We start from the raw sequence: 27,892 nt of genomic DNA on the forward strand, positions 1-27,892 counted from the left end.
GCAGTCAGAGATCATTGAAATTCTACTTCTGTTGGTTTTTTTTATCAGGGGTGAGCAGCCTGAGGGCTATCTCAGCCTTACTTCTCAATTTGCCTACTTCCCACTCCCCAGGTTGCTAACCCTGTAAAAAGATGTAGGAGATATGATAATGCTGGACATATCCTAGGATGGCTAGATGCCTGGGGGCACAGTAGCCATAGTATGCCTAGCTGTGTACACACTACAGTTTGTCTTCCTAAACTCCTGCACACAGGACCTTGACCAACTCCTAGAAGCAATAATATGTGATTTCCTTTACTCGTGGGTCAAGTTATAGAGACCAAGATTAGCTTGGTCTGTGGTCTTATCTTCGACCTGTAAAAATTTGGAACCTAACACTCATACCTGTTTGTCCTTTGGGTATAGGCCAGACTTTCCTATGGACAAAAATTGTCAACACTTAGAAAACATTAAGAGGAATATCTGCAGTTGGGTTTGAGGTGGAGTCATCCTTAAATTGCAGCTTAACAGGAGAATCGCATCCATCAACCATGTGGGATCCAAGCCCCCTCTCGATAAAGAGACATCACCAACCCAGGGTCCACAGGATGGAGGAATAAAATATGGATTAGAGTGAACTTACTGGTATTCTACTGTAGAGCTATTGTGACTAGTAATGGAAGAAACTGTAGCAATGATCTGGAGAAAGTGGCCATAGTAGTTGCTGAGGGCAGAGAAAGGAAAGAAGTGAGATGTGCAGGCATTTTTGGGACTTGGAGTTGTCCTAAATTGAGGGCGCGCGGCGGACAGCGGGTGGTGTCAAGGGCGGACACACAGCGGTGCGAAGAATGCTGCGGAGACGGAGAGTGGTGGCAACCCGTCTGCTTTATTGAGGAAGACAAGCGTTTATATAGGCTAGGGCGCTGGCAGTAGCAAGGCTGAGCCAAATAAGGCAATGTTTGTGAGGGGAGGCCGCTAATTGGCTGGGGGACGGTTGGGGGTGAGGTACGAGGGTAAGGGGCGACTTGTGGGGTGCGGATTGGCTTAAGCTGAAGGCGACCTCCGATTGGTTGTTGGAGGCTGTTGCTAGGTAAAGGGGCAGAGGTGAGGTTATCATTCTGGCGGGGTGTATATGGGGACTGGGGCAGAAGATAAGGGGAAGTTGTGGGTTGGGTTCTGGTGAGGCGCGGGAGAGGCAGGCCGATTACCCTAGGGCGGCCCCTATGGAGACGGGATGCTGGGTGGAGATAGAGGAGGCAGCCGTTATGGGCAAGAGTAGCAGGGGCCGACAATCTACCCGCGCCAAGCACTCACCCAGCAGGAGACGAGGCCTCATCTCAACGTGCTGGGCCTGCCCAACGATGGTAGCATGCTTGTTACCTCACTAAATGATACTGCAGGGACAGATGCAGGACATTATATATCCTGTCATAACCCACCGAATGTACTGGGGGAGAGTGTCAACTACAATGTAAACTATTATCCATGCAGTGCGGCAGTGCTCCAAAACGTATTCACCAAATGCAATGAATGTGCCACAATGATGAAAGAGGTTGCTGATGTGGGAGGAGTGGAGGGGTGAGGTGTGGGGGATGTGGGAACCTCTTGTATTTTTTAATGTAACATTTTTTGTGATCTATGTAGCTTTAAAAAAAGGACAATTTAATAAAAATAAAATAAAATAAAATTTAATATAAAAATGCCTTATAAATAAATAAATAAATAAATAAATGGCAGCTTAAGAAGTTATAGGCCCAACTTTGTGGTGGTAAATCTATACATTTAAGTGCTGAAAACACAGGCCTGCTATGATATTCTGCAAGGGACTTCCAGTGGTAGGCAACATTATAGAATCTATTTTAAACACTTTTATAAATGAAGAGACTGAGATCAAGTAAGATTATACGGCATGCCCACGGTCATGGAGCTAGAAAGTGATAGCCAGGATCTAGACCCAAATACTTTCTTTCTTTTTTTTTTTTAAACTCTCTCGCCCAAGTCAGAGATATCATGGGTGCTAGCCTTATAGTCCCATAATTACTCAGAAAATGATATATGTACATTTAAAACAAAACAGATTTTACTTCAAGTATTCTGTGCAATTTTACCTCAATTTATGGTTTGTTACATAGCACCATTAGTAGTCAGAAAAAAAAAGTCATTCATAGTAATTAATAATGGTTGTGCTAACAAACTACACTCATACACTGACTTATGGCTAATTGTAATGCAATGAAAATTAACTAGTTTAGAAGGTAAAATATTAGGGTTACATATTAGTTAGAAATATGTTGTTTATTTAATGAATCTTCTATCTGAAGCCTTTTTAAGAGAAAAACTTTACATGTTGGGTTGAATTACATGCAGAATTATTAGATCATATTCCAAAATGTATTTTAATGAATTGTACATATTCTATGTGGTCAAAAGCAACCAAAAATAGACTATATATACCTGAAATATCAATATATTTTTTAATCCAAACTTCCCAGTAGAGAAATATTTGGAAATGTTTAAAAGACTCAGAGGGCTCTTTGTATTTAAATTAGGTTCAATTTTACATCTCAAGTCATATCATGAAAAGCCGTTTCAGCATTAATCTCAATTTCTTATCACTCCTGGAGGATGCAGAAATAGATTTAAAGCTTCCAAAATAGTTATGCATCACGGTACATAGTCAATCCCACTAAGATTTGACAGACTTGGGAGCAGGGATAGAAGTCTGGAATTTCAGAAACAGAGGTTAAAATACTGCCTTTTGAGATGATAGAGTCATGACCTGCAAATTCTCCTTATTGTTTTCATGGTAGCATCTTGCCTTCTGATTAATATTATGCTTCTCTTTTTTCAGAAGTAAAATATGATTATGTGATGCTATAGGACCAGCTGAATTAAGGTAGCTACTAAAATGACTCCACTAGGGTTTTAAAACTCCCTACTTAAGAAAAGATGCTAACACTGCTAGAAGACAGATGCAAGTGCATCCATCTAAGCTCTGTGAAAGGCATTGGATTGCAGTTTTATGTTCACAACACAGTAGTCCATGGAGGTTTCACAAATTACAAAAGCGAATCCAACAACAACAAAAAATGGCAATGTCAGCAGGAGGATTTGCAGTGTTTAATGCAATCTGGAAGATGGTTTTTGATAAACCACAGCATGTTTCATTCCGTCTTCATTTCTGAATGTAAAATGACTCACTGGAATGTGTTCTTTTTTGTGTTTTTGGGCACACACAGCAACTTGGAGTCCCCACCGATGTATGAAGTTTTGGATTCACATCAGGGCAGCGGCAGTGGCAGCTCAGGGAGCAGCTTGGGTGGCTCAATCACAGCATGTAAGAAGGTAATCTTGCCTTACACCACTTTATTATCACAGGCTGAACCTGAACACAAACTTAGTTTGACTTTCAAGCGCCTTTCCTAAAGGTAAAAATAAATAACAAACCAAACATCAAAATGACTCATAATTTGCTGCCCACATAGCTTGTGATGATGTTAAAAAAAAATGTAGTTCATGCAAATGATCAGAAAATCTAGTATTTCAGATGGTATAAAGTGAAAATTATACCTACTCCCTACCACCTCAACCCCAATCTCTTCCTCAGTCCCTCTTCCCATACTTTAACCTTGGCTAAGTTTCTGGTATTTCTTTTCAGAAAAAATTTCACATATTTTTCAATGGTTTCATTTATATTGAGCCCATAGGTCTATATCCAAGAAAAATTTATGACTGTTCTCCTTTCGATATTTTCCTAAAGAGATGTGTATCTTTGGCTCATTTTATTAGAAAATAGAAATGCATTTCCTAGAATATAGAGTCTGTAAACAAATCTTGCTTTAGGACACTTACAGAATGTTGTCATTTGTTTGACACATTTGAACATAAAATCATCACATTTTACCACCTTATTTTCCCAGAGAAAACTAAAGAAAGAAATGCCTAATATCCTGATCCCCCACCTAGTGTTTTTGCCACTGTTTGATGCTGAATTTCAAATGAGACTGTGTTAAGCAGCATTATTTATTCTGTTGCATGACCTCTATGTGGTAACTCACCAGTTTAAAAGTACCAGTGAAATTGACAAATATTTGCAATAGAGTACATATATTCATTATACAAAAGTAGCCTTAAACAGAATTTTACAAATGTATTTGCATTCATACATTCATAAACAAATATAAAAATAAAACTGTCTTACTAATTAAGGGCTGCTACTATCAAATGTTATATGATCTATGATTCCTTTTCTTCTTATACATTTCCAATGGAGAAGTAAATGCTATAAATTGCAGTTTTCAATACAGGAAACTGGAGTACTATAACTCAGTGATTTTGAGTTACTCTAAAATAGCTAAAACTTTAGGTTCCAAGCCCTAGGTATAGTCTATTCAATTCTCTGTAATTCCAAATTATAAAATTTTCACCAGGTGCTGATTTCTCAAGACTAAATAATTTTCAATTCTGTGTTAGTCAGCCAAAGGGGTGCTGATGCAAAGTACCAGAAATCTTTTGGTTTTTATAAAGGGTATTTATTTGGGGTAAAAGCTTACAGTTACAAGACTCTAAAGAGTCCAACTCAAGGTACTGTAAGGGGTATTTTCTCACCAAAATCTATTGCCATGTGTAAAGCAAGATGGTTGCCAATCTCTTTGAGGGCTCAGTCTTCCTCTTTCCTCTTAAGGCTCCATGGACCTAGCTTCTTCCAGTCTCAGCTGTAGGCTGGAGGGCTTGTTTATTCCAGGGCCTTCTCAGCTGCAGAAGGGTTCTGGTCTCTTCAGCTGCAAACTCTCAAGTGAATGGCTCAGCTTTCCCTGTGGCTTTAGCTTGTTGAGATTTCTCCTTTCTGTCACATGGCAGAACCGAAATGACAAAGTTCTCTCCTCTTCTGTGTCTATGGAGCTCTTTTCTTCCTGTGCCTTCTGTGTATCTTCTTGAGTGAGTGTCCATTAATATCAGCCCAAGGGGGTGGGGACTCAACCGTGACCCACACCCTACATGTGTGGTCGAATCAAAGCCCTAATCTTAGCATAATTTAGTCAGAGACATCTCAGTTGAATCTAATACAATCAAAGGGGATCACAACCAGAAGAGTAGACCAATTTACAAATACAATCTCTCTTTTTGGAATTCACACCCTCAAACTACCACAAGTTCCTTCTAATTTTTTTTTAAAGTATAATTTCTACTGATTAGAGTCAGTGTAGTATAATTGTAAACAAACAATTGCAGCCAACTGCCTGAATTTGACACCCAATTTCATCACTTAAACAGTGGTGTGATTTTGAGCAAATTGCTTAACCTCTTCATAAACTCAATTTCTTCAGTGAAAAATGGAAATGGTATTACTTCCCAGGTTGAGGTGAGGATTCAATGAGTTAATACATGTGAGGGGCTTAGAACAATGCCTGTTACAGCATAAGCCCTCAAAATAATGATTTTAAATTATTTAATTATTAATAATTATTGATTTATTCTGCAGAATAATTTTATCAACAAGTGTTTGGTATCAGAAAATAATTCAGTATAAGTATAGCCATGCTGAGAGAATTTTTAATCTATGCTGTTACCTCAGCTGCAATCATTTCCCTGGAAAAGAGGTGATCATAGTCATTTCTTTAAAAAGCACATTTGGAGGCAACTGAACTGATAGAGCTTTTTGTAGTAGAGATTAACCTGAAAAGTTAAAATTAAAGCTTAATCATCTATTCTATATTACTTCATCAGGACATATGTGTGTGTGTGGGGGCATATATATATATATATACTCACAAACAGGAAATTAAAGTTTTGAATATAATCCCACTTATTCCACAGTTATTTCTAGAACAGCTATTAGCAGGTTGAAACATTAAATTATCTTTTTAACAGGTCAAAAATGGTCACATATTAAGGCAATTTCATAGGGTTCAACCTAAATACATGCAAAACTCAATTAGTTCTTGTGGAGAGATACAAGGTCAGATGATAAATGGACCTGCCTTGAAGAACCCACAGTCTGATTTGGAAGATAATACTGATTTCTCATGTGAAAAGTCAAACAATAATTTATAAGTTAAATAATTATGTAAGGTAACTTTATTAAGTAATATCTCAAGATAGTACAAATTAGGTAAAATATTTCATTAGGTAAAATATGACAATCAATGGTATTAAAAGTTAAGGGCACAGAAAGACCTTGGACCTTTAGTAGACAGTAACATCTTCAAAAGGGAAGTGGAAATTAGTTTGCATTCTGAAATATGAGCAAGGTTTGATTGGATGAAGAGGATGGCCTGGCAAATTTAGGAAGGACTATTGTAAATTAATGTAGAAGTCAACACCTTTGTGGGCAGGTAATATTATTTTTAACATTAATAGTAAATTCCCTTTTATTTCTTATAATATCTTGAACTTTCATAATAATTGTGTATAAGAGACTACTCTAGTGGCCATGTATTATGTGGACTATAACTGTTTGGCATCCCTTCTGAAGAATAACCCACTAGTGCTTTCTTCTTTGTACCCAAAACACAGGCCCTGAATAAAAAGGCATGAAATATGTTGGGATTGAATCATGTCACCTACAAAAGGCATGCTCAACACTCAACCCCTGGTCCTATGGGAGTGAACCCATTTGTAAATATGACCTTTACAGATGTTATTAGTTAAGGTGCGCCCAAACTGAATGAGGGGTCATTAATTCAATATGACTGAAGTCTTTATAAGTAACTGAAATTGGACACAGAGAAAGCTATAGAAAGCATGGAGATCCATGGGACCCAAAGAGAAAAGAGAAGACACTGCCATGTGTATTGCCATGTGACAGAAAAGCCATGGCATGCCAAAGATTGCCTGCCAGCCAGGAGATACCGACCCCAGAAGGAAGCAAGCCTTCTAGCCCCTGAAACCATGAGCCAATAAATTCTTATTGTTAAGCCAACACAGGGCATGCTGTTTGTTTTAGCAGATGGAAAGCTGAATCCGAATATGGAATGATTCCATGTCTTTCTTAATTATTTCATTATTATAGATTACTGCAAGATGACTGATTATTGATAATTCTTTTTAAAACTAGTTAATAACTGGTAATGAAATTCGGACTATGAAGATATGTATGCTCATAAATGCACAAACAATGTATAATCTGAAAAAAAGAGGCAGAAACAACAAAGAACAGTAGTACCTTAGAAATAGCAATGCTATCCAGATGACTCATCAGTCTTTGCAGTCGATCAAACTTCAATAAGAGTAACATGGATAATTGAAATCTATTGGTAATTCTTCAGACTCATTTCATGGTATAGCTTCATCTTCTCCCCATCAAACCTTCATATCAGAACTGACATATTGCTAAATGAACTGGTGGAAGAAATAAGACCAGGGTCCAGAAGATAATGCATTTGTTAGGTAATCAGCCTCTGAAAAATTGCACATCGACTGAACTTCTTTCATGTGCCACACAGTGAATCTCTAAGGGTTTCAGGAATCCTAACCAGGCATAATTACTTCAGTTCCTCTTTGCTCTTGGGGAAATATGGTCACTGGCAGTCAGAGCTGTGGAAAAGCATAGCCTCAGAAAGGAGAATTTGGTGGACTACTTGAAGGAGGCACTCATTAATATATATTTTTGGTATTGAGGGACTGCCTTTATTCAGAGATAACTTGTCCAAACTACCCAGTCACAGTTTAAATATTTGTTCTGGCATTTTGTTAATTAACCATCTTTTGTTCTCAAAAGTATACTGATATGCAAAATAAATAGTCATCCTAGCTCTTCTCTTATGTCTTCTTTCTTTACTCCCCTTCTTGTAAGAGCTAGGAAAGTTTTCATGTAAATTCATATCAAGGTATTAATGACTGCATAACTTAATATAGTTGTGACCAAAAAAAAGTTTGCTACTACTACTACTGCTCTGTCCTTTAACTGACATTAATAACTGATCCCACTGAATGTGGCTATGATCATAGAATTCTACTCATCCCAGAGCTCTAAGCATCAAAGTTGGAATGTGAGATAACATATATATCATCTCTAATTTAATGAGCACCCAGTCCCAAGGGAAGTTTTAATGTATGCAGTGTGATCCAACAAAATATTGCTTTTAAAATGATAGGATTCCAACATATTGTAATATAAAAGGGAGAGAAAGAATTGCTGGTGGGAGGGAGCACTCAGTTACTCTCGTGCCATCCCTTGAATTATATCTCACATAGACATTGCCTGTGACTGGCCCTCCTTGTCATTGGGCCAGTCCTGCCAATAAAACAAATGCAACCACTGTTGTTAAACTGGGTAATAGAGATTTTCCAGTAAGTGAGCAAAATAATTATAAATGTTGCCCTGCATCCATTAAACAATAAATGAAAGGTCTTTATATTATCTTTATAATAAATTAAAATATTTTATCTCTAGGAAGCCAGTAGTATGTCACGTAACTAACTTGGACTTGGCATCCAAAGACCAGAGTTATATTCTTATGTGATTTTAGGCCAGTTTTGTAACCTTTCTGACTTATATTTTGGTGTCAATTTACATATGAAAAAGTTTATGGAAGCCCTTGACACATAGTAGATGCTTAATAAATATTAGTTGATTCTAAATCACTGATCTTTCACCAAGTGAAATTTACTTAAATGGAATTTTAAAACTCCTCTGAACATAGAACATGATATACCCTCATTTTATTGATATCTGTCATATTTTCCTCTACTTTGCAAGCATTATATTCAATGTCAGATTTCCACAATAGCTGGATATATTCAACCCATGTTTTTACTTTACATGCTATTTTGGAAATGGTGGAACCAAGTCTCCTAGTAACATTCATGCAAGGAAAGAATTGTTGGAGAAAAATCAACAACCCAAATCTTCTTTTTTTGTGTCATGTTAATTAAATCTGCTTTAAACTTATCAAAGGCAGCAGACTGAAAACACTTCGGATTCCCAGAGGCAGAGTTTGATCTTAATATGACATCTGATCGACTCTTTGAAGTTTCAAGAGCATTCTTTGCCATGACAGGCCACCTTTAAATTGACTTAAATTTGCTGTCAAATGTGGCTCAGATCCATCCAAAGGAAGATAGAATGATGTCCCTTGACATTTCATCTCATTCTGTAAAATACACTTTCATCTAAATTCATATCTTTTTGATGACATGTAATTAACTAAAGCAATTTAATTAATGTGTGCAGGCATGAGCATAGAAACTGGTAGGTTTTTTCAGATTCTGATACATCTTTCTAAAGACATTTTTATTAGTCAAAATTATATTGCTCTTGGCTGAAAGCCCCAGCAGTATTTCCAGGGAGTGAATTCTTTCATTGTTCTTAAAAGCTTGGTATTCCCTTGATGGAAAATTGTTATAATTTTCTATATTCGTAGAAGCTATTTCCTTAAGGCAAGGAAAAATTTTAAAGATAAAAAAATAAAACAATTTTAAAATGAAAAGAAATAATGTTTAAACTATAGTTGCCTTTCTATGAAGGAACACACTGGGTTTTTAACCCTGGAATGTAACCACTCTTAGCTCTATAGATGCTCTTCTTTGATTAAGCATCCCGGCAAGAGTCTTAATGCCCAGCTCTGATAGCAAAGAATGACCTATCCAATTTGTGTTACGTGGCAAGTTATCTTGTGTTATCACCATTCTGTAAGAGTAACTAGAAGGACTAAGGAAACAGGGAGATTTTTAAGAAAGTAGAGAACTGTCTCACTAAAGGTGATATTTAAGGAAAGTTAACAATGCTGTTCTAAGGGAATTCCTTAGAGCAAAGGGAGACTGGAGTCTGGGATGCAAGGTGGGGTTAGGAGTCCAAGCTTGGTGTGGGCAGGAGTAGGGGGAGAGAAGTGGAAACTGTGTAGAGACAGTGGGAGGAGAGAACAATGAACCATGGTGAGATGCAGTTCGGATTAAAGATCATTAGCATTCTGTGGCAGTAAGGGTAAAACAGGAGAATAAACTCTGACTATTTAGGTCAAGTCATGCATGATTGGGGTGCCATCGAGGCATTGAGAAGAGGGGTTGGGGGGTAAGCAATGTCAAGAAGGCAAGAGTTCAGATTAAGGCCTAATTGCATCTAAAGAGCCAGCCACAAAATTCCCTGTGAGGGGCATGTGATGGTTAAGTTCATGTGCCAACTTGACCAGTCTATGATGTCTAGTTGCTTGGTCAGCAAGCACTGACCTGATTTACTGTGAGGATATTTAGTGGACTTAAATCATAAGTAAGTTCATTGCATCTATGACTGATTACATCTAAATCAACTGAGGAGATTACCTTCAACAATGAGAGATGTCTCATCCAGTGAGTTGAAGGCCTTACAAAGAGAAATGATTATTCCAGCACTCAGAAGGGAGAGTTTTCATCTCTACTTCAGCCAGCCAGCTTCTCCTGGGGAATTCATTGAAAACTTTTTTCAGCATCCCCAGCTTGTGGCCTGCCCTACAGAATTTGGACTTGCAATCTCCACAGTCAAATGAGCCAATGTCTCCTGTCAGTTCTGTTTCTCTAGAAAACCCTGATTACTACAGGGCATTTTTACAGACCACCTAAGGAAACTTCTCTATGCCCTGAACCACATTGACATCTAGGATGCTTCAGGGTTACATTGAAGACAGAATATAAATACTGAAGGCTTCTGGGAGAGAAGCCTCTGCCCTTAGCAAACATAGGTCAAGATGCTAGACATCTTCTCTAGCCTTCAAAGGCAGCCTGATGTACACTGAAACATTTGCTACTTGGTGGGCTTATTCTTTGGAAAATGTAAATTCAGTAATCCCACATGGTAAAGTTTGTTTAAAACTATCAGTTATGGCTTATTTTAGAGTTTGAATATGATTCAGCGCATCTTATTCCAGGACTCACTAAGGACTTCTATTCACCACTCATTGTCTCCCTACAACAATTGATTCCCAGTGTTTAAGGTGTGTGTTCAACTTATTCTGTCTTCTACAGCTCTGTTTCTTGAGCATCCTTTTATGCTATATGTGAGGAACTCCTGGAAGGATTTTGCAGTGCCTTTTGTTAATGAAAAAGTAGGACTCTGAAAACCCAAAATAGCTTAGAACATTTTGTGGAATTGAAGATGATGCTGCACTATTAGAACTAGGCAAGTGATCTTTTTAAAAAAAAATTTTGTTATAATTACCCAGAAATTTATGTTATATATTAAATATCTCTATCCAGAAATGGAAAGGGTCTAATATTAAAAATCTCTAATGTAACATCTAAAATTCCCCTATCTGTCTTCAGTAGTGAAAGGGAGACCATCCATTCCTGCTCCCTATCACTGGTGCTCTCATCACTTTCAGTCCCCCATCTAAGAAACCACTAGTCCAAATACAATCCACCTTTCCCATATACTACTATGCTTGTCCCTCCGATTAAATACCAAATTTTCGATTCCTCCAGTGTGGGAGTGGGAAGGGAGGAAATGGCTCAGGTAAATTTGAATATCCTCGTAGCCATTTGATATTATCTATGAATTCCAAAAAAAGATATTATGTGTGTAAACCGGTCTGTTCCTCTGAGTGTGATACCCTTTGATTGTATTAGATTCAGTTGAGATGGCTTTGATTAAATTATGTTAAGATTAGGACTTTGATTTGACCACATTAGGATGTAACTCAGGTTGAGTCCCTGCCCCCTTGGGGCTATATAAACAGACACTCAAGAAGATACACAGAGGAAGGTGCATGAAGAAAGAGAGTTCCATAGACACAGAAGAGGAGAGAACTCGGTCACTTCAGTCCTGCCATGTGACAGAAAGGAGACGGCTCAAACAGCTAAAGCCCCAGGGAAAGCTGAGCCATTCACCTGACAGTTTGCTGCTGAAGAAACTAGAGCCCTGAGAGGCTAAGAAAGCCCAGAAAGAAATGAGCCCTCCAGCCTACAGCTAATAAAGCAAGAAGCTGGCCCCACAGAGCCTTAACAGAAAGGAAGAAGGAGAGACCAGGCGCACCATCTTACTTCCACAGAGGAAGATTGAACCTTTGCAGAGATTGGCAACCATCTTGCTTCAACAAGTGGAACCGACTTTAGTGAGAAAATACCTCTTATGGTGTCTTAAGTTGGACTCTTGAGGCCTTGTGACTGTAAGCTTTTACCCCCAACAAATGCCCTTTATAAAAGTCAACAGAGTTCTGGTACCTTGCATCAGCACCCCTTTGACTAATATGACCCTTTAAACGTGGTCGTGAATCCCTGAAAATTATTACTTTCATTTTTTTGTCTACATTTGCTAGGCTTAAATCTATGTACCCCAGAAAAATATGTTCTTAAACTTAATCCATTCCTGTGGGTATGAATCCTTATAAATAGGACATTTTGATGAGGTTACTTCAGTTAAGAAGTCCTTTCTAAGCAGAATGAAATTCAGACAGAGAAAGTCACTGAAAGAAACTGGAAATCAGTGGAACCCAGAAGAGAAATCCAGGTGAGATCGCCATGTGCATTACCATGTAACAGAAAAGAAAAGTCAAAGACCAAGGATCATTGGCAGCTGGCCTTAGAATGCCACAATCTTCTAGGAAAAAGCATAGCCCTGATGATGCCTTGTAGTGTCAAAACCATAAGCCAATAAATTACCATAGTTTTGATCAACCCATTGAATAATATTTGTTTTAGTAGCCAGGAAACTAAAACTGAGACTTACCCTGAAAGACCCATATCAGGACTCATACTCTCCAATGCGGGGAGTATCCAAAAAGCAGATGTACCCCTTGGCAAATTTTATGATTATCTGCTTTTACTCAGGGTAAATGAATGGATATCTTAAAAGACAGTTGTTTCCTATAGCTTCTTCCCAAGAAAAGAAGAATCTGAGAAAACGCCAGAGGCATGCATCAGTATTCAAGTGTTATGTGGCCATTAAATCCACTGTCCCCTGTCCAGTGGCAAATCCTTCATTGCCTATATTTTGCACATCTACCAAAAATAATCCAAAATCAATGGTATGCCTTGAAGTGCCTCATATACTTGCCTGCATGTGTGTTTCTTCCTGTATTTTGATTCTCTGAACATTAAAATAGTACATTCCCTTAACTGAGCCAGTAAATATCACAGCATTATACTGACTCTAAAGAACAACTAAATAGTAATTAATCAGCTGTCTTTTATTTATACATCCAATTTGATCCTGTTCAAACCATTGCAGATCACATATAAATTATACTACATTTGCATTTCCTGCGTACAGCTGCTTTATGTACTTCTTGTATTTTACATTTGAGATTCAAAATCAGTTATCATGGTTGTGCAGGAAACTGTCTGATCAACTTTTAAAGCATTCTTCAGTCAACTAACTTTTTTTCTGATATGCCAGAAATAGACAAGTGTGACTTGATACATCTCTACAATTTCCAAACAATTCCCAAAATCCAAATTTTCCTCTCTGCAATTCTACCATTCTTGTGCCCACTCTGTTAACCATATGTGCGTAACAGAGAGTTATTAAATGAATGAATGGAAACTTAATATGAATGGCATTTATCCTTTTCTTAGAAATGATAGCACAAAGTTAGCATCAAATATAGAGCCTAACTAGTACTTTTGAATATGGATTGAACCAGTATGGAACAGAAATTTAAAAAATAATTTTAGTAGTATCTTAAAAAGGGGAAAAAAAAATACCTTGAACCTGAAACAATCACAGTGAAATACATACTTCTTAAAATAAGCAAAACTGACAACATCAAATGCTGGTAAGAATGTAGAGCAACTAGAATTCTCATACACTACTGGTGGGAATGCAAAATGGTAAATACCTTTTAGAGCAATGTAACAAAGTAATCTTTCTTGTACACATTTACCCAAGCAAAACAAAAATTTAAGTTCAGAAAAAAATCTATAAGTGAATGTTTATAGCAGCTTTATTCTTAATTGCCAGAAACTGGAAATAGCCAAGAGGTTCTTCAACTGGTGAATAGATTTTTTAAAAAATCTTTGGAACATCCATACAATGGAATACTACTTGACAAAAAAAAAAATACTAATACATACAACAGCATAGATAAATCTCAAACATATTATTCTAAGTGTAAGGATGTGGTCACTAAGGCTATATGTTTCCATACACAAGATCTTTTAGAAATTTTAGGGAGAGAAGTCAGCCTAGTGGCTGTCAGATTATTGGACTTTGGGCACAGTTTACTACAAAGGAGGAAAGAATTTTTCAGGGTGATGAAACTATTCTACATCTTAATTGAGATGACGGTTACACAGCTATATGTGGTTTTCAAAACTCATGGAACTGAACAATAAAAAGGGGTAAATTTTATAACTATGTGATAATTCTATGAAGAAAATGTTACCTACAGCAGAGATGCCATTATTGTACTGCAGAGCAAATAGGTGTAGCTTGAGTAGCTGCAAGAGAATTCTTCCCCTGCATTCTTTCAAATCAGTTCTTTGCCATCTTTACTACTTGCTAAACAAATCTCATTGCCCCACTTGCATTGCAGAGAGATTTCTTGTATAAGAAAAAAATAAGAGTTTTCCTAGCAAGAATCTAGAACAGGAATGGGGCCCAAAGATTCTTCTCTGAGGGATGCCCATGGCTATTTTAATGGGTTTCTCTTGCTCCACTTATTTTGTATCATGTTTTTCTCCTTATCTCCAGTGTGCACTCATGAAAATAATGTGTCACACTGGAAAGGATGGTGCCTTATCATGCCATGTTAAAAAAATAACAATATTTTGACACCCTTGCGTAAGTAGATGACCTGTTGCGCTTGCCCTATGGCTGCCCAAACCTCTGACCAGTAACCAGACATCTGAGGGCATCAATGTCTCAAAATTCCAAACATTTTAACTTCTCTGAGTCCCACCTGTGTGAGGGAAAGGATAAAGCTTGTTTTGAAGTGGAGTGATGTCCTTGTTTTGATGATATTATCCACTTAATTTTAAGCAGCATTTAGTCATTAATCGCAATACATACATTAAGCAAACACTGCATTTTATGTGTGAAATTTCACTCTCTTAAAAGCTTCAAGGCTGCTTCATATCTTTATGTTTACACTTATAAGTGAATGAAATGTGATAATATTTTGACTGTGTAGGACAAGAAAATGGGGGCGTGTCTCAATATTAAAATATTTATGGCCTTTAAACAGTCATTGAGAGAAATAAACCATGCAGAAATATAAAATAAAATATTGTACATAGATTTAACATTTAAATTTCCTTCATATTGAATAAATCACATGATAACCATATCCAAATTTATTTTCTTCCTGAAATGCAGTCATGTTTGGAAAGAAAAATATAACAGCTCTATACTAAATTAAGTATAAGAGGCTTTGGTGTCAAACAACAAACAGTTGCTCACTACCAACTGTATGCTTAGCGAAAAATGTGGGAAATAAATTAATTAAGATCCTCATATACTCATATAATACTCGTATCAACTCTTGGGGATTGAATCATATTCCCCAAAAAGGCATGTTCATGTCCCAACCTCTGGTCTTGTGGGTAGGAACCAATTTGTAAACAGGACCTTTGAAGATGTTACCAGATAAGGTGTGCCTAAACTGAATGATGGTGCACCTAAATTCAGTATGAACAAAGTCCTTGTAAGCGAAGGAAATGGACACAGAGAGAGAAGCCATAGAGAGCAGCCAGAAGCTGGAAGTCAAAGTAATCCAGAAGAGGAAGTCGAAAATGCCATCATGCACATTGCCCTCTGAGGGAAAAGCCAAGGACCAAAGATTGCTGGCAGCCAGCCCCAGATCTCCATTCTTTCCTGGGAGAAAGCACTGTCTTGCTGATGCTTTGATTTCGGACTTCCACTAGCCTCAAATCCATGAGCCAATAAATTCCCATTGTTTAAGCCAACCCACTGTATGGTATTTGTTTTAGCAGCCAGGAAGCTAAAACACTAATATCCAATGAGAAGAAAATGACATACACATATTCTAAATACAAAGTAGATCAAATTAATGTTTTCATCACAAAGATTTCACAAAAGACAGAAAAATTTGATATTTGAGGGACTCCATTTCAGGAAGCTCTTGAAGATTGAAGAAGTACATCATTGTAAAGGGGACAGTCTGGGCAGATGGAATGATCTGAGCAGAAGCATGTGCATTGTAAAGAATAAGATGTGGGACGATTTAGTAAACCAGATGGATTAGAGTAGAGGGTGTGTTAAGGGACTAGTTGGAACAAAGTCCAGAGAGCACCTAAATTGGGCAGAGTGTATTATCTTAAATGTAGGAGCTTAATGAATATTCATTAATGAAATAAGGAATTATTAGTCAGGATTCAGCTCAGCTGAATCAGTGTCTGTTTTAAATGCAAGGCTATAGACTAGCAATACGCTTATAAAATTTGGGGCTCCCTGATTGAGAATTATATAACATCCTTAATAATAATAATACTCATGATAATAATAGCTGTTTGTTAACATCTATACTAATCTGATATTATGCACATTCATTATTTCTAAAGTGCATAAAATTATTCATTGTGAATAGTAATAACACTCTCATTTTATAGATGGAGATACTGAGTCTCAAAGGATTAAGTGACTTGCCTAAGACTGGACAGTTTAATGGGAAAATTGAATTTGAAACCAGGGTTGTCTTCAAAGCTTGTGTTCTTAGATGGATTCAAGTGGTAAGGGATGAAAGGGTTGAAAAAAGAGAGAGAACAATTACAACATGAATTGTTAGGGTCCCTGTGGGTGCTTAGCCTTTCCTGACTTCCCTGCCCAAGCACCATTCCTATCCTTTTATAGTCTTACACTGCAGCATGTTGAATTTCTTCATGATTCATACTACAATTTGTAATTAAATGTGTATTTCGATGCTCCTTTATATACTGTTTGGATCCCAGGCCACATTTTGAGCTCCACACATGTAGAGATAATTTCTGTATTACTCACTCTTGTATTGTTACCCAGAAACTCATCCATAGTATATACTTAACTTGTGCATGTTAAGTGAATGCAGGAAAAGATTAAACTTTGGTGAGCAAAATAAAAGACTAGAAATGAGTGAAGAGGTGTCCCAGATGGCACAGAATTTTCAAGCCATAGTAACTGGAAAGTCATTGTGCCAATAACTGCAAATAGAGAAGTTAAGGAGTCAGGTGTCTTTATTGACAAATTGGGTAAGGAGGAAGTTTATATTTAGCCATGAAGGATCCCAGGTGACAGCAGAAGATCCAAGGGTAATAACTAACAATTAGAAATGTGAAAAAACAAGCTCTAGAGAAAGATCAAAGCCAAAGACAGATCTGTGGTTTCTCGAGATGGTAATTAATGCCCTTAGCATTAGGAAAATGATTGAAGGGAGTGAAAAGAGCAACATGTTGAGGACTAAACTCAAGGAATACTCACATTTAGGGCATTGGAAAAGGAAAAAAATAGTTTAAAAGGAGACACATCCTCCCTGTCTTCCCAACACCCCCAGGCAACTCAGGTTCATCCTCAACACTCTGTTCAAGCGAAGCTTCCACTGCCATCCCTTCCCTCCAGGTAGAAGTGGTGAATGACCCATCCCTGTGCTATCTGACCCAGGTTGCTTTTGATCAAAGCACCTGCTTTCCTTTATCATGGTCCTTTGGGTGCTTGTTCTTTTTCTCTTAGATTTTAATTTCCAAGAGAAGCAGTGGTCATTTTTATTCATCTTAATATCTCCAGTGTACAATGTAGAAAGAGTTCAATGAACATTTGTTGGCTGAAGGAAGAGACTACAGATATAGAGTGAGTAAAATAATAAGAAGGAAACATCACAAATAATAAAGGAAGAGAAATTGTCAAAGGCCGTGAAAAGGTCAAGGGAACATTAACATGAAAAAAACATATTGTCTAAGTTTTACCAAATTCTGATAGCAATAGCTGTCATGTATCAGATGCTTACTCTGTTAAGAGATAAGAAGTTTACAGACTTTTTAAATCTACTCCTTGTAGAAGCCTTCTGAAGTTGACTTCCAGGATCGAAAAACAAAATCTCAACAGAAGTTAAATGACTTGCCCAAATTCTCTCAGTTAGTACAAGTGATGGAGATATGACTCCATTTCAGTTCTGCCTCCACACCTCTGTGACTAATGTCACTATACCTCCCAAAGTAAACCACATTTATTTTTTAATTTAAGACATTGCTCAGGAGCATTTGGGGCTGCGTCCAGATTACCGAGCCTGTCTCTTCCTTCCCTTCCCATATCAATATGAAAGTTTTGCCACTCAGCTTTATATGAACAGGGAAGTAACTCTAATATGGAACAGAGGGTCTTTCTTCATTGTTTTATGACATTCATACATTTTTAAGAGAAAAGCTGCCATTATTCCAAACTTGTGAATGCACAGCACGTTCATTATTAGCTCTTCATGTAAAATAAGTGAGCCCACAACTAAAAATAGCAGATAAATAAATGTGCCATAGAGAGCCTGGTGAGTGTTTCTCTTACCCTCCTCATAAAATGACTCTCTCAGTGGGGAGATTATATTCATAAAGTTTCAAATCATTACATTCTCAAGCATGTATTCTTCCTTCAAGCACTCCTCTTTTTCTAAGGGTTTGTCCAAAGTCATTGAACTAAAAGCTTTTCACAGATTAAAATTGCTCAATTTACGATGCTAAGTGGTTTACTGAAGCCTGAGTTTTTATTCTCCTCTCTTCTTTGGGTCTTAACGTGTTTTGGAAAGGGAAAGGCCAGGAGGGAGGGGGAGAACCACGTGCTTTTCTGTGTAGAAGGGACCTTTGGGTCCCTTGGTTTAATTGTTTACAAAGAGCAGACCGAGGCTGGGAGCCAATGGGTGACTTGACCATAAGTCAGAGAAACAATGCTAACGGTAGAGTGAGGTGGGAACCCAAGCCTCTTGACTACCCAGCCCAAGGCCCAGAGAGAGAGATGGATGCAGACATAGACAGAGGGATTCAGTAGAACCTGAAGCTGAGAAATTGTTTAATTTCACCAACTAGCATGAAGCACTGCTTGAGTAGGAACTCATCTGGGGGCAAATCGCCTGACTCAGTTCAACACTAACTAGGCCAATTATTAACCCCGCTAAGCCTGGGCAAAGAGAATGATAATTTTTATGGTCACTAATGTTTACTGAGTACTTACTATGTGCCCTACACTGTCTTAAGCACTTCACATATATTATTCATAAATTCTATCTCATAAGTGTAGTTTAGTGCAGTATGCTACTGACTTAGCCCAGAAAGTTCTCAGTAAATGTAGTAATACTTGGTCAACAATTAAAGAATATGGGCATTTTATAATTCATAATTTCTAAGTATTAATGAAATTTATGGGAAAACCTTTAAAAATTTAATTATTGATGTAATAAGATGAGCTGTTTTTTAATTATGATGAATAGAATTAAAATTTAATGCTACCAAATGAACGAATATTCTCACCAAACCCTCTTCAAAATATTTCTTTTTAAACATTGAAAGATTTTCATTTTTTTCTTCCACTTCTTTACTCTGCCATTTCTACTTTTTAAAGCAGAAGGAAGACACTCAGCTTTTCTCATTGAGTGAGTAGGTTCATAAACCTTCTGAACTTTTCTTCATTCCTGTGATAAGACAGAGAAAGGTCTTATATATTTTTAGTTAATATTAATTTTCAGAATATGATGCAAATTATATTAGTTTACTTGACACACTAATTAGTAGACTTGACAGATTAATCTTTCTGAGCTCATTTCCCTGTGTAATAATCATCTCTTTTCTCAATCTGCTTCATCATTAGCCTTTTCTTGCAGCTGTGGGATTCTCTCACTGTGAGGTGTCAGGATGATGCTTTTTGATGCCATCACCTCTGCTTCTCCGTGTTATACTCAATAAATGTGCCAACTCAGGCCATCACTTTTCCAAAAGGCTCAAGTGAATTGTGACCAACTCTCTCCCCCTCCTAAGGCTGATCTTAGGAGCAAGAATAATTCACATGCTCTGATAAGTGACAGTTGCTTGTCTCTGTTGGCATATCTTGTTGCAGCCATTATACTGTGTGTCCTGCCTATGTTAGGATATAGAATAGGTCCAGGGACCTAATTTTTAAGGCGTGAGCTTTGGAATGGCTAAGAAGTAATTTAACTCAGAGGATTATTTAAAACACATTGCTAAGTTTTATTGAACAGTGTGCTCATTTCATGAGTGCATTTTAACTCTCTGATATTCCTATGATACATAATCAATGAGTGCTTTGTGTGACTGATGGGTGCTCCAAATTTTAAGGAGCAAAGCACGGCAAAGAGAAGAAGCATAAAGACATTGATTTGGTCTACTATTAACTCAAATAGATGTAAAGCATGCTTTCCTTTGAGAAACTGAAAGACTGAAATTTCTTACCAAGTAGATTAAATTATGATAATTTACCTCACATAAATTTTATTTTCCTTAAAGAGAAATAACACCTCAGAATTTGTCGTTAAACCAACTTTAAAATGGAAATCTGTAAGAAAGTGTAGCTTTGTTTACAAAAATTAGATGCATGTAATTTTTCATAAGCACACCCCAAACTCAGACCCATTTGTAAGCATATGGCAGTCAGTACTGCTGAATGATTTTGCACACAGGCCTTGGCATCTTCAGGACAAAGTCTGGCCCTGGGCAACTTGTGGCAGAAACCTAAATTTCTCTGAGCCTCAAAGTCTTCATTTTCAAAATGTAGTTTCTGTAAAGATCTTTATCTTTAATATAATCCCTTCTTTACAGTACTGTAATAAGAATGAAATAAAAACAGTAAAAAAAATTTGTATATGAAATTTTAGCACAATTCCCAGCACATTGAAAAATGGGAGCTGTAACTATTAATACTTTGAGAGGCAAAACTAAAATTATACCTTAGAGTGGAATAGTTGCTAAGGAAATTTGTCCCAATCCATCTGAAATGCTTTCAGTCCACTAACTCCAAGCCTCCAGTTATCTCTTGTCCTTTGCAATTGGTTTCAAATAATAATAATGGAAGCCATTTACTGTGAGAATAGCATGTTGTCAGATGACTTGGTCTTTCACCTGTACCATCTCATTGAATACCCAACGACCCCATGAGGTGGGTTATTATCACCGCCATTTTACAGGTATGGAAACTGAGACCCAGAGTTTGACTTTTGTCCCCACGTCATCTTGCTATTAATGACTAAGTCAAGATTTCAACTCAGTTACCCTGCTAACATCCCTGCTCTTAAACTCTATTCTACTCTGCAAAGAAAATTCAATGACAGCGGGCAAGGTGGACTTTGAGTCTTATTCTGCTTTACATATATGTTACTCTAGATCAGTGGTTCTCAATATTTTTAAAAAATCAAAATTCCTTTGCACTCAAAAATAATTATTGGGTAACCTAATGAAGTTAGTGTTTATGTGGGTTATATGTATCATATTTTCCACATTACAAATTAATTAATTTGACTGATTTTTAAATAGAATAAATGTATTACATCTTAACATAAATAACATTTTTATGAAAAATATATTTTCTAAAACAAAATAAGGTGCATTAATGAGAAGAGTGATATCATTTTACATTTTTGCAAATTTCTTTGATGCCTGGTTTAGAAGAAGACATTTTGACTCTCCCATCTGCTCCTGTATTCACTCCGTTATGCTGACACATATCATGTAGCATCTGCAAAGTCCCATTGTACATGCATGTGAGAATGAGAGTGAAAAGGCAAGTAACTTCCTAGAATTATTAGAAAATAGTTGGACCACTGGATGCCCTGAATGATCTCAGGAACTCTCAGGGATCTGAGGCCACACTTTAGGAATCATACTTTAGGTAAAATTTTTTAGAGAAATGAGAACTTCCAAAATCAACCATAGTCTGCAATAATAACCCAAGATTGTCATTTCTTTCACTGTTCATTCACAAAGTGTCGCTTTGTAGTGTTCTGGAAAAGAATGATGGAAAATTGTCATCTCTAGATAATGTTTTAAAATGTAAAGAAAAAGATGAAAATAATATCTCACAGCTAAACGAAATAGGTTATTGAAAAGTATCAGAATTATATTTGATTAACTCACTTTTCAGAGATAAAATTTAATTATTTTGAGCCTTGAATAAAATAATTCTTTGTTGTAAAATTGAATATACGTGAACTATTATTGAAGTGCCATTCTATTTTTTTTTTCTCTCCCCTTCCCCGCCCCCCCCCCCCCACCGGCCCCGGTTGTCTGTTCTCTGTGCCTATTTTGCTGCATCTTCTTTGTCCACTTCGGTTGTTGTCAGTGGCATGGGAATCTGTGACATTCTATTTTTTGTGTCATTAACCAAACTGATTAAATCTGTTATGTTTCTTAAGTGAGGGTACTAGTCAAATATTTTGAGTAGTCATGTACTCAAAAAGAATAGAGGATACCATGAGAGCCTTGGAAATGTTATATAAGATGAGAAAATTCATAAAGTATTTGGGTAATTTTTAACATTAGAAATGCAGGCGTTTGGTTATTTATGAGATTGTATCTTCACAGTGTGTCTCAGAAATATGATTTTTCTTTCTTGGTTTAAAACCCAAACCCAGGGAATGGCTGTAACTCAAGCTGTTGAGTGCCTGCTTCCCACATGGAAGGTTCTGGATTTGGTTCCCAGCACCTCGTAAAACAAACAACCAAACACAACAAATAGAAAAGCCAGCTTGGGGGAACATGACTCACTCATTGAGCGCCAGCTTCCTATGTATACAAGGTCCCAGGTTTAATCCCCCTCCCACTCAGTACATTAAAAAAAAAAATCCAAACCCAGAAATAAAACATTTAAGCATTTGTAAATAATATTTGGTTTTGTTAATTCATGTATGCAAATTCTTTTTGCTTTATCCTACAACATGAAAATGGTTACTCTCATGCACTTTTAGTCCTAATAATTTAAAAACTTAACATAGTAGAGTAGATGTTCCAAAAGAGTTATACCTGAAAAATTACTGTGTTTCACACTAATTAAGAGTTTAAGAATCATAATTTCAGTAGCAGTTTGAACTGAAAGGAAAAACACTACATTATTTTTAAAATTAAAAATATTTATAAGTATGAAAGTATACTTTCCCTGAAATGGAGTTTGATCCCATTGCCAATTGATTGAAGATTATGCAGAAGTCCACAGATATTGAAGTTTCTAGTTGTTGGATTTGATAAGAGAAGAAACATCAGGGTTAACATCAGTGGGCTCATCTAAAGCCAATTCCTGGTGGAATATTTTACATGTTCTAGTGGTGTCATTTTGTTGCAAATTTTTCCTAATACCCAGATACTCTGAGGAAGAGAAAACACAGGTTCTTCAGAAGAGCAGAAGAGAGTCTATGTGTTTAAATAGAAAACGTGGACAAAAAGCACTGAAAAGGGTTTTTCGGTTCCCCCAGGTTCTTCGCAGCAATAGTCTGCTAGAGTCCACAGATTACTGGTTGCAGAATCAGAGGACACCCTGCCAGATTGGTTTTGTGGAAGACAAGTCTGAAAATTGTGCTTCTGTAAGTACACAAGACTCGGGAATATTGTCTGATAAAGCAGGGAAAAGTGCAGGTTTGCCAGTGGTTTTAAGACAGAAGTTTTATAATTCATTAAATACAAGATTGGAAGAGTGTCCTTTTGAAAGTACAAAATAAAATAAGACACAGAGCTAATGTCTCTATGTGCTGATTTCAACGTGTAAATTAATCTGAACAATTTCCTGCAAAGGAATAAAATGCTTTTGTTTTCAAAATCGCTAAGAAAAAGATTCTGAAATAGAATTGTATGATGAGAAATGAAAGACCATTCTATAGCTTTCTTAGATTCCTTTCTATGTATTTTATAATCCCTGTTAGTAGATATTCCAACTTGGAAATTGTGTAAAAAATGTTTTCAACTATTCTCTTAAGTTATGATCATTATTTGAAAATCTTTCAACCTAAGAAACATACAGGCATGTACTTTAATACATTGAAACTGAGCTTTACATGCAAACCCTTCATTTTCAAGATATGAGCTATCTTAAAGATAAGAAATGTAATCAGTATGGTTTAGAAGATGGGTACATATTGTTTGTGTGAAATATGCTCCTTCCTATATGTTCTACAGAGCCATATGTTTTCATTTTAATTGAAGCCTCCTAGCTCTTATGAGGTCATGGTTACAGAAAATGGGGAGAATGTTTCCAAAGAGGAGAGAACTGTCATTCTCATGATTAAATTGAGAGCATCATCTCTGAGTTATTCCTGGAAGTAAGTTGCATGCCTTCCATCATTTCTCTTAAAAGAGAAAAAAACCTCCAGAGGCTGAAAATGGGAAGGGGAAGATTTTTTTATATAAAGAGCAGAACCGGATGGAATTGGCATACAGAGGATGTAAAACATTTCAGTCTCCCACTGCATAGTCTCCTACTGCAAGGACTGTATGGGCCTTTCAAGAGATTTAATTTAATCTCTTTATTTAGGCAAATGATTGTGGTTATGCTGCTACTTTTTATACTTTTGATTGCTTGTCTAAAGAACTAGTCGCTGGCTAAACATTTGGGGGGAAAACAAAAGGATTACTTGGCAAATAATAGTGATACTTTCTTTACAACCCTTCAACTCTTAGATGAGTTGGAAAATTCAGGGATTTGATGATACAGATCTCTAATTACACAGCTATAAATTGTAAAAGTGAGAGAAATGGAAGTGTATTGCTATCAGCAGCTGCACTGCCATCAAGTCTGTCATCCAAACAGCTCTTTTATTACAGTCTACCATTTGGAGAAGACTCGGAAGATACAGCATTAAAAAATGTGCAATGACAGACAAAGAGGTCTTCTCTCAATTTTATGTTTTGGGGGTTTGATTTTTCTTTTTGAAAAAAATCCATGGAACTACACTACACAAACAGTGAACCCTAAGTTAAAGCATGGACAATAGATAATAGTACAATTCCAAAAACGTGATTTCATCAATTGTAACAGAGTTCCATACCAATGTTAGGTGTTAATAATAATAGTCTGGCATATGGGAATCCTGTATTTTATGCATGGTGGTTCTGTAAACCCACAACACCTCAAAAAAAGAAAAAACTATGCACTAAAAAATGGAAATCTATGATTAGACATGCTAATATTTAAATTGTATTTAAGGATTACCTTTGGATCTTCATATATGTAAGAAAACTCTCCTCCCATCACCAACCAATCCCAGTTGGTTCCTAACACTCCATGACTCCCTTTCCTGTTTCATTGTCCATAGCTTGTAGTGTCAGTTGTCAGCAATGCAAATTAGTTAATTCACTTTGCCTTTTTGGTTCTCCCTTTTCTTCCCAAAAAAAGAAAAATCTACAAATGAAAGGTAAATAGGAAGATTCATTTTCCTCCAATAGACTCATTTTCCTCCAATAATAAATTATTTTATAATAATTGAAACTGACCCAAACTCTAAAAATTATCCATAGACCCTAAACCTAAAAGAAATCTCAGTTTCCCTGTGACAAAGTAGCCCTAATCTCTTACAAATATCCCGTAATCACTTTTCTTTGATTTACAAATTCTCTCTCTTTCTGCTTGGAATATATTTCTAGCTCCAGAATCAGATATTGCTAAGGGGAAACTATTAGCTCTAGGAGAAACAGAAACCTGTCATGCTTGACCATGACAGGAAACTCTTAAGAAAATAGCTATGTAGGAGAAGTGGTCAAAATGGTCAGGGGAAAAGTACTCAATTCCTTTTCAAAACCACTTTTCCATATAGGCAAGAAAATGAGAGTGTAATTTAAAGAAAAACAAAGGACTAGATTTTAAAATAATATCCTCATTAAATTTTTTTTAAAAATTTCATTTCACAAAATCATACTGAACATTGATCTATTTACAAATAATTGCAAAGAATCTGAGGAACCTCTACCACTGGTGTTCCACATTTTATTGTTTTGTAATCTTGGGATCCCTACCCTAAACTAATTGTTGCTTCTTCAACTCATTTCTTAACTTGTTGCCAAAATTGGTAGCCAAATTTTCCATATGAAACTTTGATTAGCTTGCTATTCATCACACTAAACTCCAAGTATTTAGAGTTGAGGTTTCTTAGAACTAAGTATTTCATAGTATCAATGTTTTCTGAATTCAAGACGTCCATTTAAATATTTTACTGGGGGAAAAAATCTCTGGATTGGAAAACATCAGGCATGTGCACACATGTATCAGTAAGGCTGTTTGTTTTGAAGGGTCATATGAGGAGTTTTAGTCCTATCTTCACAAGGGTACTGCATTTATTGCACAGCCAAAATATGGAATCTTAGCCCCATACTGGTCTATGAGCTGTGAGTGAGCAGAAATATGGTAGACACACCAAGAAGCACCCTCAGTCAGGAAGCTGGCACAGAAGGCCTCTGGAATTGCCTTCAAAAGCTTTCTAAACGGCATTCAGTAACAAGATTCTGTTTGTTTTTCTAAATGGAGTTCTCCTATAAAGCTATAACATTTTATTTTCTTTCTGATTTGCCATTCTGAAGAAAAAAAAAATCATGTATCCATCTTCAAAGTATTTAGAAAAGAAACTTATTTAAAATAAGGGAAATGTGGAGAGGGATAACGGAACTGGAAGCCAAACTCCTTAATGTAAGTAGTAGGAATGAATTTCTCAGTTCTCTTGACCTTTTTAAAAAAATAAAAGCCAATTAATCCCTTTTTTTAAACATTCAGTATTTTATTGTTACATTAGAAATGGAAATAAACTGTGACAAACTACAAAAGCATACAACTCCATGACTATTAGTGAACATTGGCAGTACCCATTGGAGAAGGTTAAAAGTGGATTATCCTGTAGGGAGTGCAAAGATGACATACACAAATGTCATCAGTGGTGAGACTGTTCACAGCACTAGCTATCTGGAATTCACACATCAATGGGAAGTTTTAAAACAAATCTAGTGGAGCATTCACTGCCCCTGTCCTCTTAATCAGGGAGTATGAATGAGAAGACATAAGAGAATACCTAAAATCCCTGTTAATACATAAACTTACAATTAACAAGCTCATAACCAAGACAGTCAGGTAATGCTGAAATTTGCTCTTGTGAGGAGACCCCATTTTATGATGTTTGGACACATTCTTTCTCCTGCTGGATAGTTTCCTTTGATGGGAGAGTATTTTTTTCTTCAGTTTTGACCTATCGAGCTTCTCCACTTCAGACAAGTCTGGTTTATCACTCATCTTCTCTGAAGGCTTGAGACCTGCTAACAGACAGCGACTGGGCGCCGACAGCTCCTCACTCTGGACGAGGTTCCAATTAATTCCTTTTTAATGTTATTGCTTTTTACTGTTCTACTGGAATTTAGTTTTTCAGAAACTTTCCTTTTGTTTTAATGCTTCATTAAAATTACCTTAATAATTCACGTTATATCTATTCATAGTTACTGTCAGGCTCTCTCCTTACTGATCATTTTAAAACTCCTAATTTCTGGCTTCAAACAAATTACACTTTCCTTCTAACATGCACATTAATTGACAAATAACAGTATTTGAAAATATGCTACAGTTACCTTAAAATTTGTAAATATTTCAGGCAAGCAGTCAAGTTGTATTTTAACTGTCCAGTCATGACATTGCAAAAACTATTAAGTAGCTCTTCTGGGTTTCTGATGCCAATGCAAGCCAGAGGCGACAATGACAAAATTCAGATCCCTGATTTTTATTTTATGTTATTTCTCCAAATATATCCATACCTAGTCTATACTGAAACTTAAAAAAAAAAAAAAGTTAAGAAAGAGACAAATATCCCGGTTGTTAATTTGGTCTGTAGAAGAATGTAGTCTCACATGGCCAAGGAAATACATAATTCTACAACTGTGAAAGAACGTTTTATTTTACTTAGTCCAGCTATATACCAAGTTTTTAAGCAACTTTGAATGATTTTTCCTTAAAAAGTCAAATTTAGAACATAATTTTTAAAATTCCTTTCTTATTAATACTTTAATTCAAGGTTTACAGAAAAATTGCAAGAATACAAAGAATTCCCAGATAGCCAGATGTTAACTTTTT

At 36.5% G+C, this 27,892-nt stretch overlaps 1 protein-coding gene across 13 annotated transcripts in view; it reads left to right on the plus strand.

Moving 5' to 3' along the window:
- The window catches only part of SPHKAP (SPHK1 interactor, AKAP domain containing), a 175,614-nt gene that overhangs the window by 44,174 nt on the left and 103,548 nt on the right, over positions 1–27,892 (plus strand). For 10 of the 13 annotated variants that reach the window (XM_004453852.3, XM_004453855.3, XM_004453853.3 and 7 more), the window contains 2 exons: positions 3,219–3,324; positions 23,274–23,381. In XM_004453852.3, coding sequence (XP_004453909.2) covers positions 3,219–3,324; positions 23,274–23,381 — 214 coding nt within the window. Of the gene's footprint in view, positions 1–3,218; positions 3,325–23,273; positions 23,382–23,970; positions 24,114–27,892 lie in introns of those variants that run through there. The other 3 variants (XM_071216090.1, XM_071216092.1, XM_071216091.1) reach the window with 1 other exon arrangement.

This window comes from Dasypus novemcinctus, chromosome 7, assembly GCF_030445035.2.
Source record: "Dasypus novemcinctus isolate mDasNov1 chromosome 7, mDasNov1.1.hap2, whole genome shotgun sequence".
Lineage (NCBI taxonomy): Eukaryota > Metazoa > Chordata > Mammalia > Cingulata > Dasypodidae > Dasypus > Dasypus novemcinctus.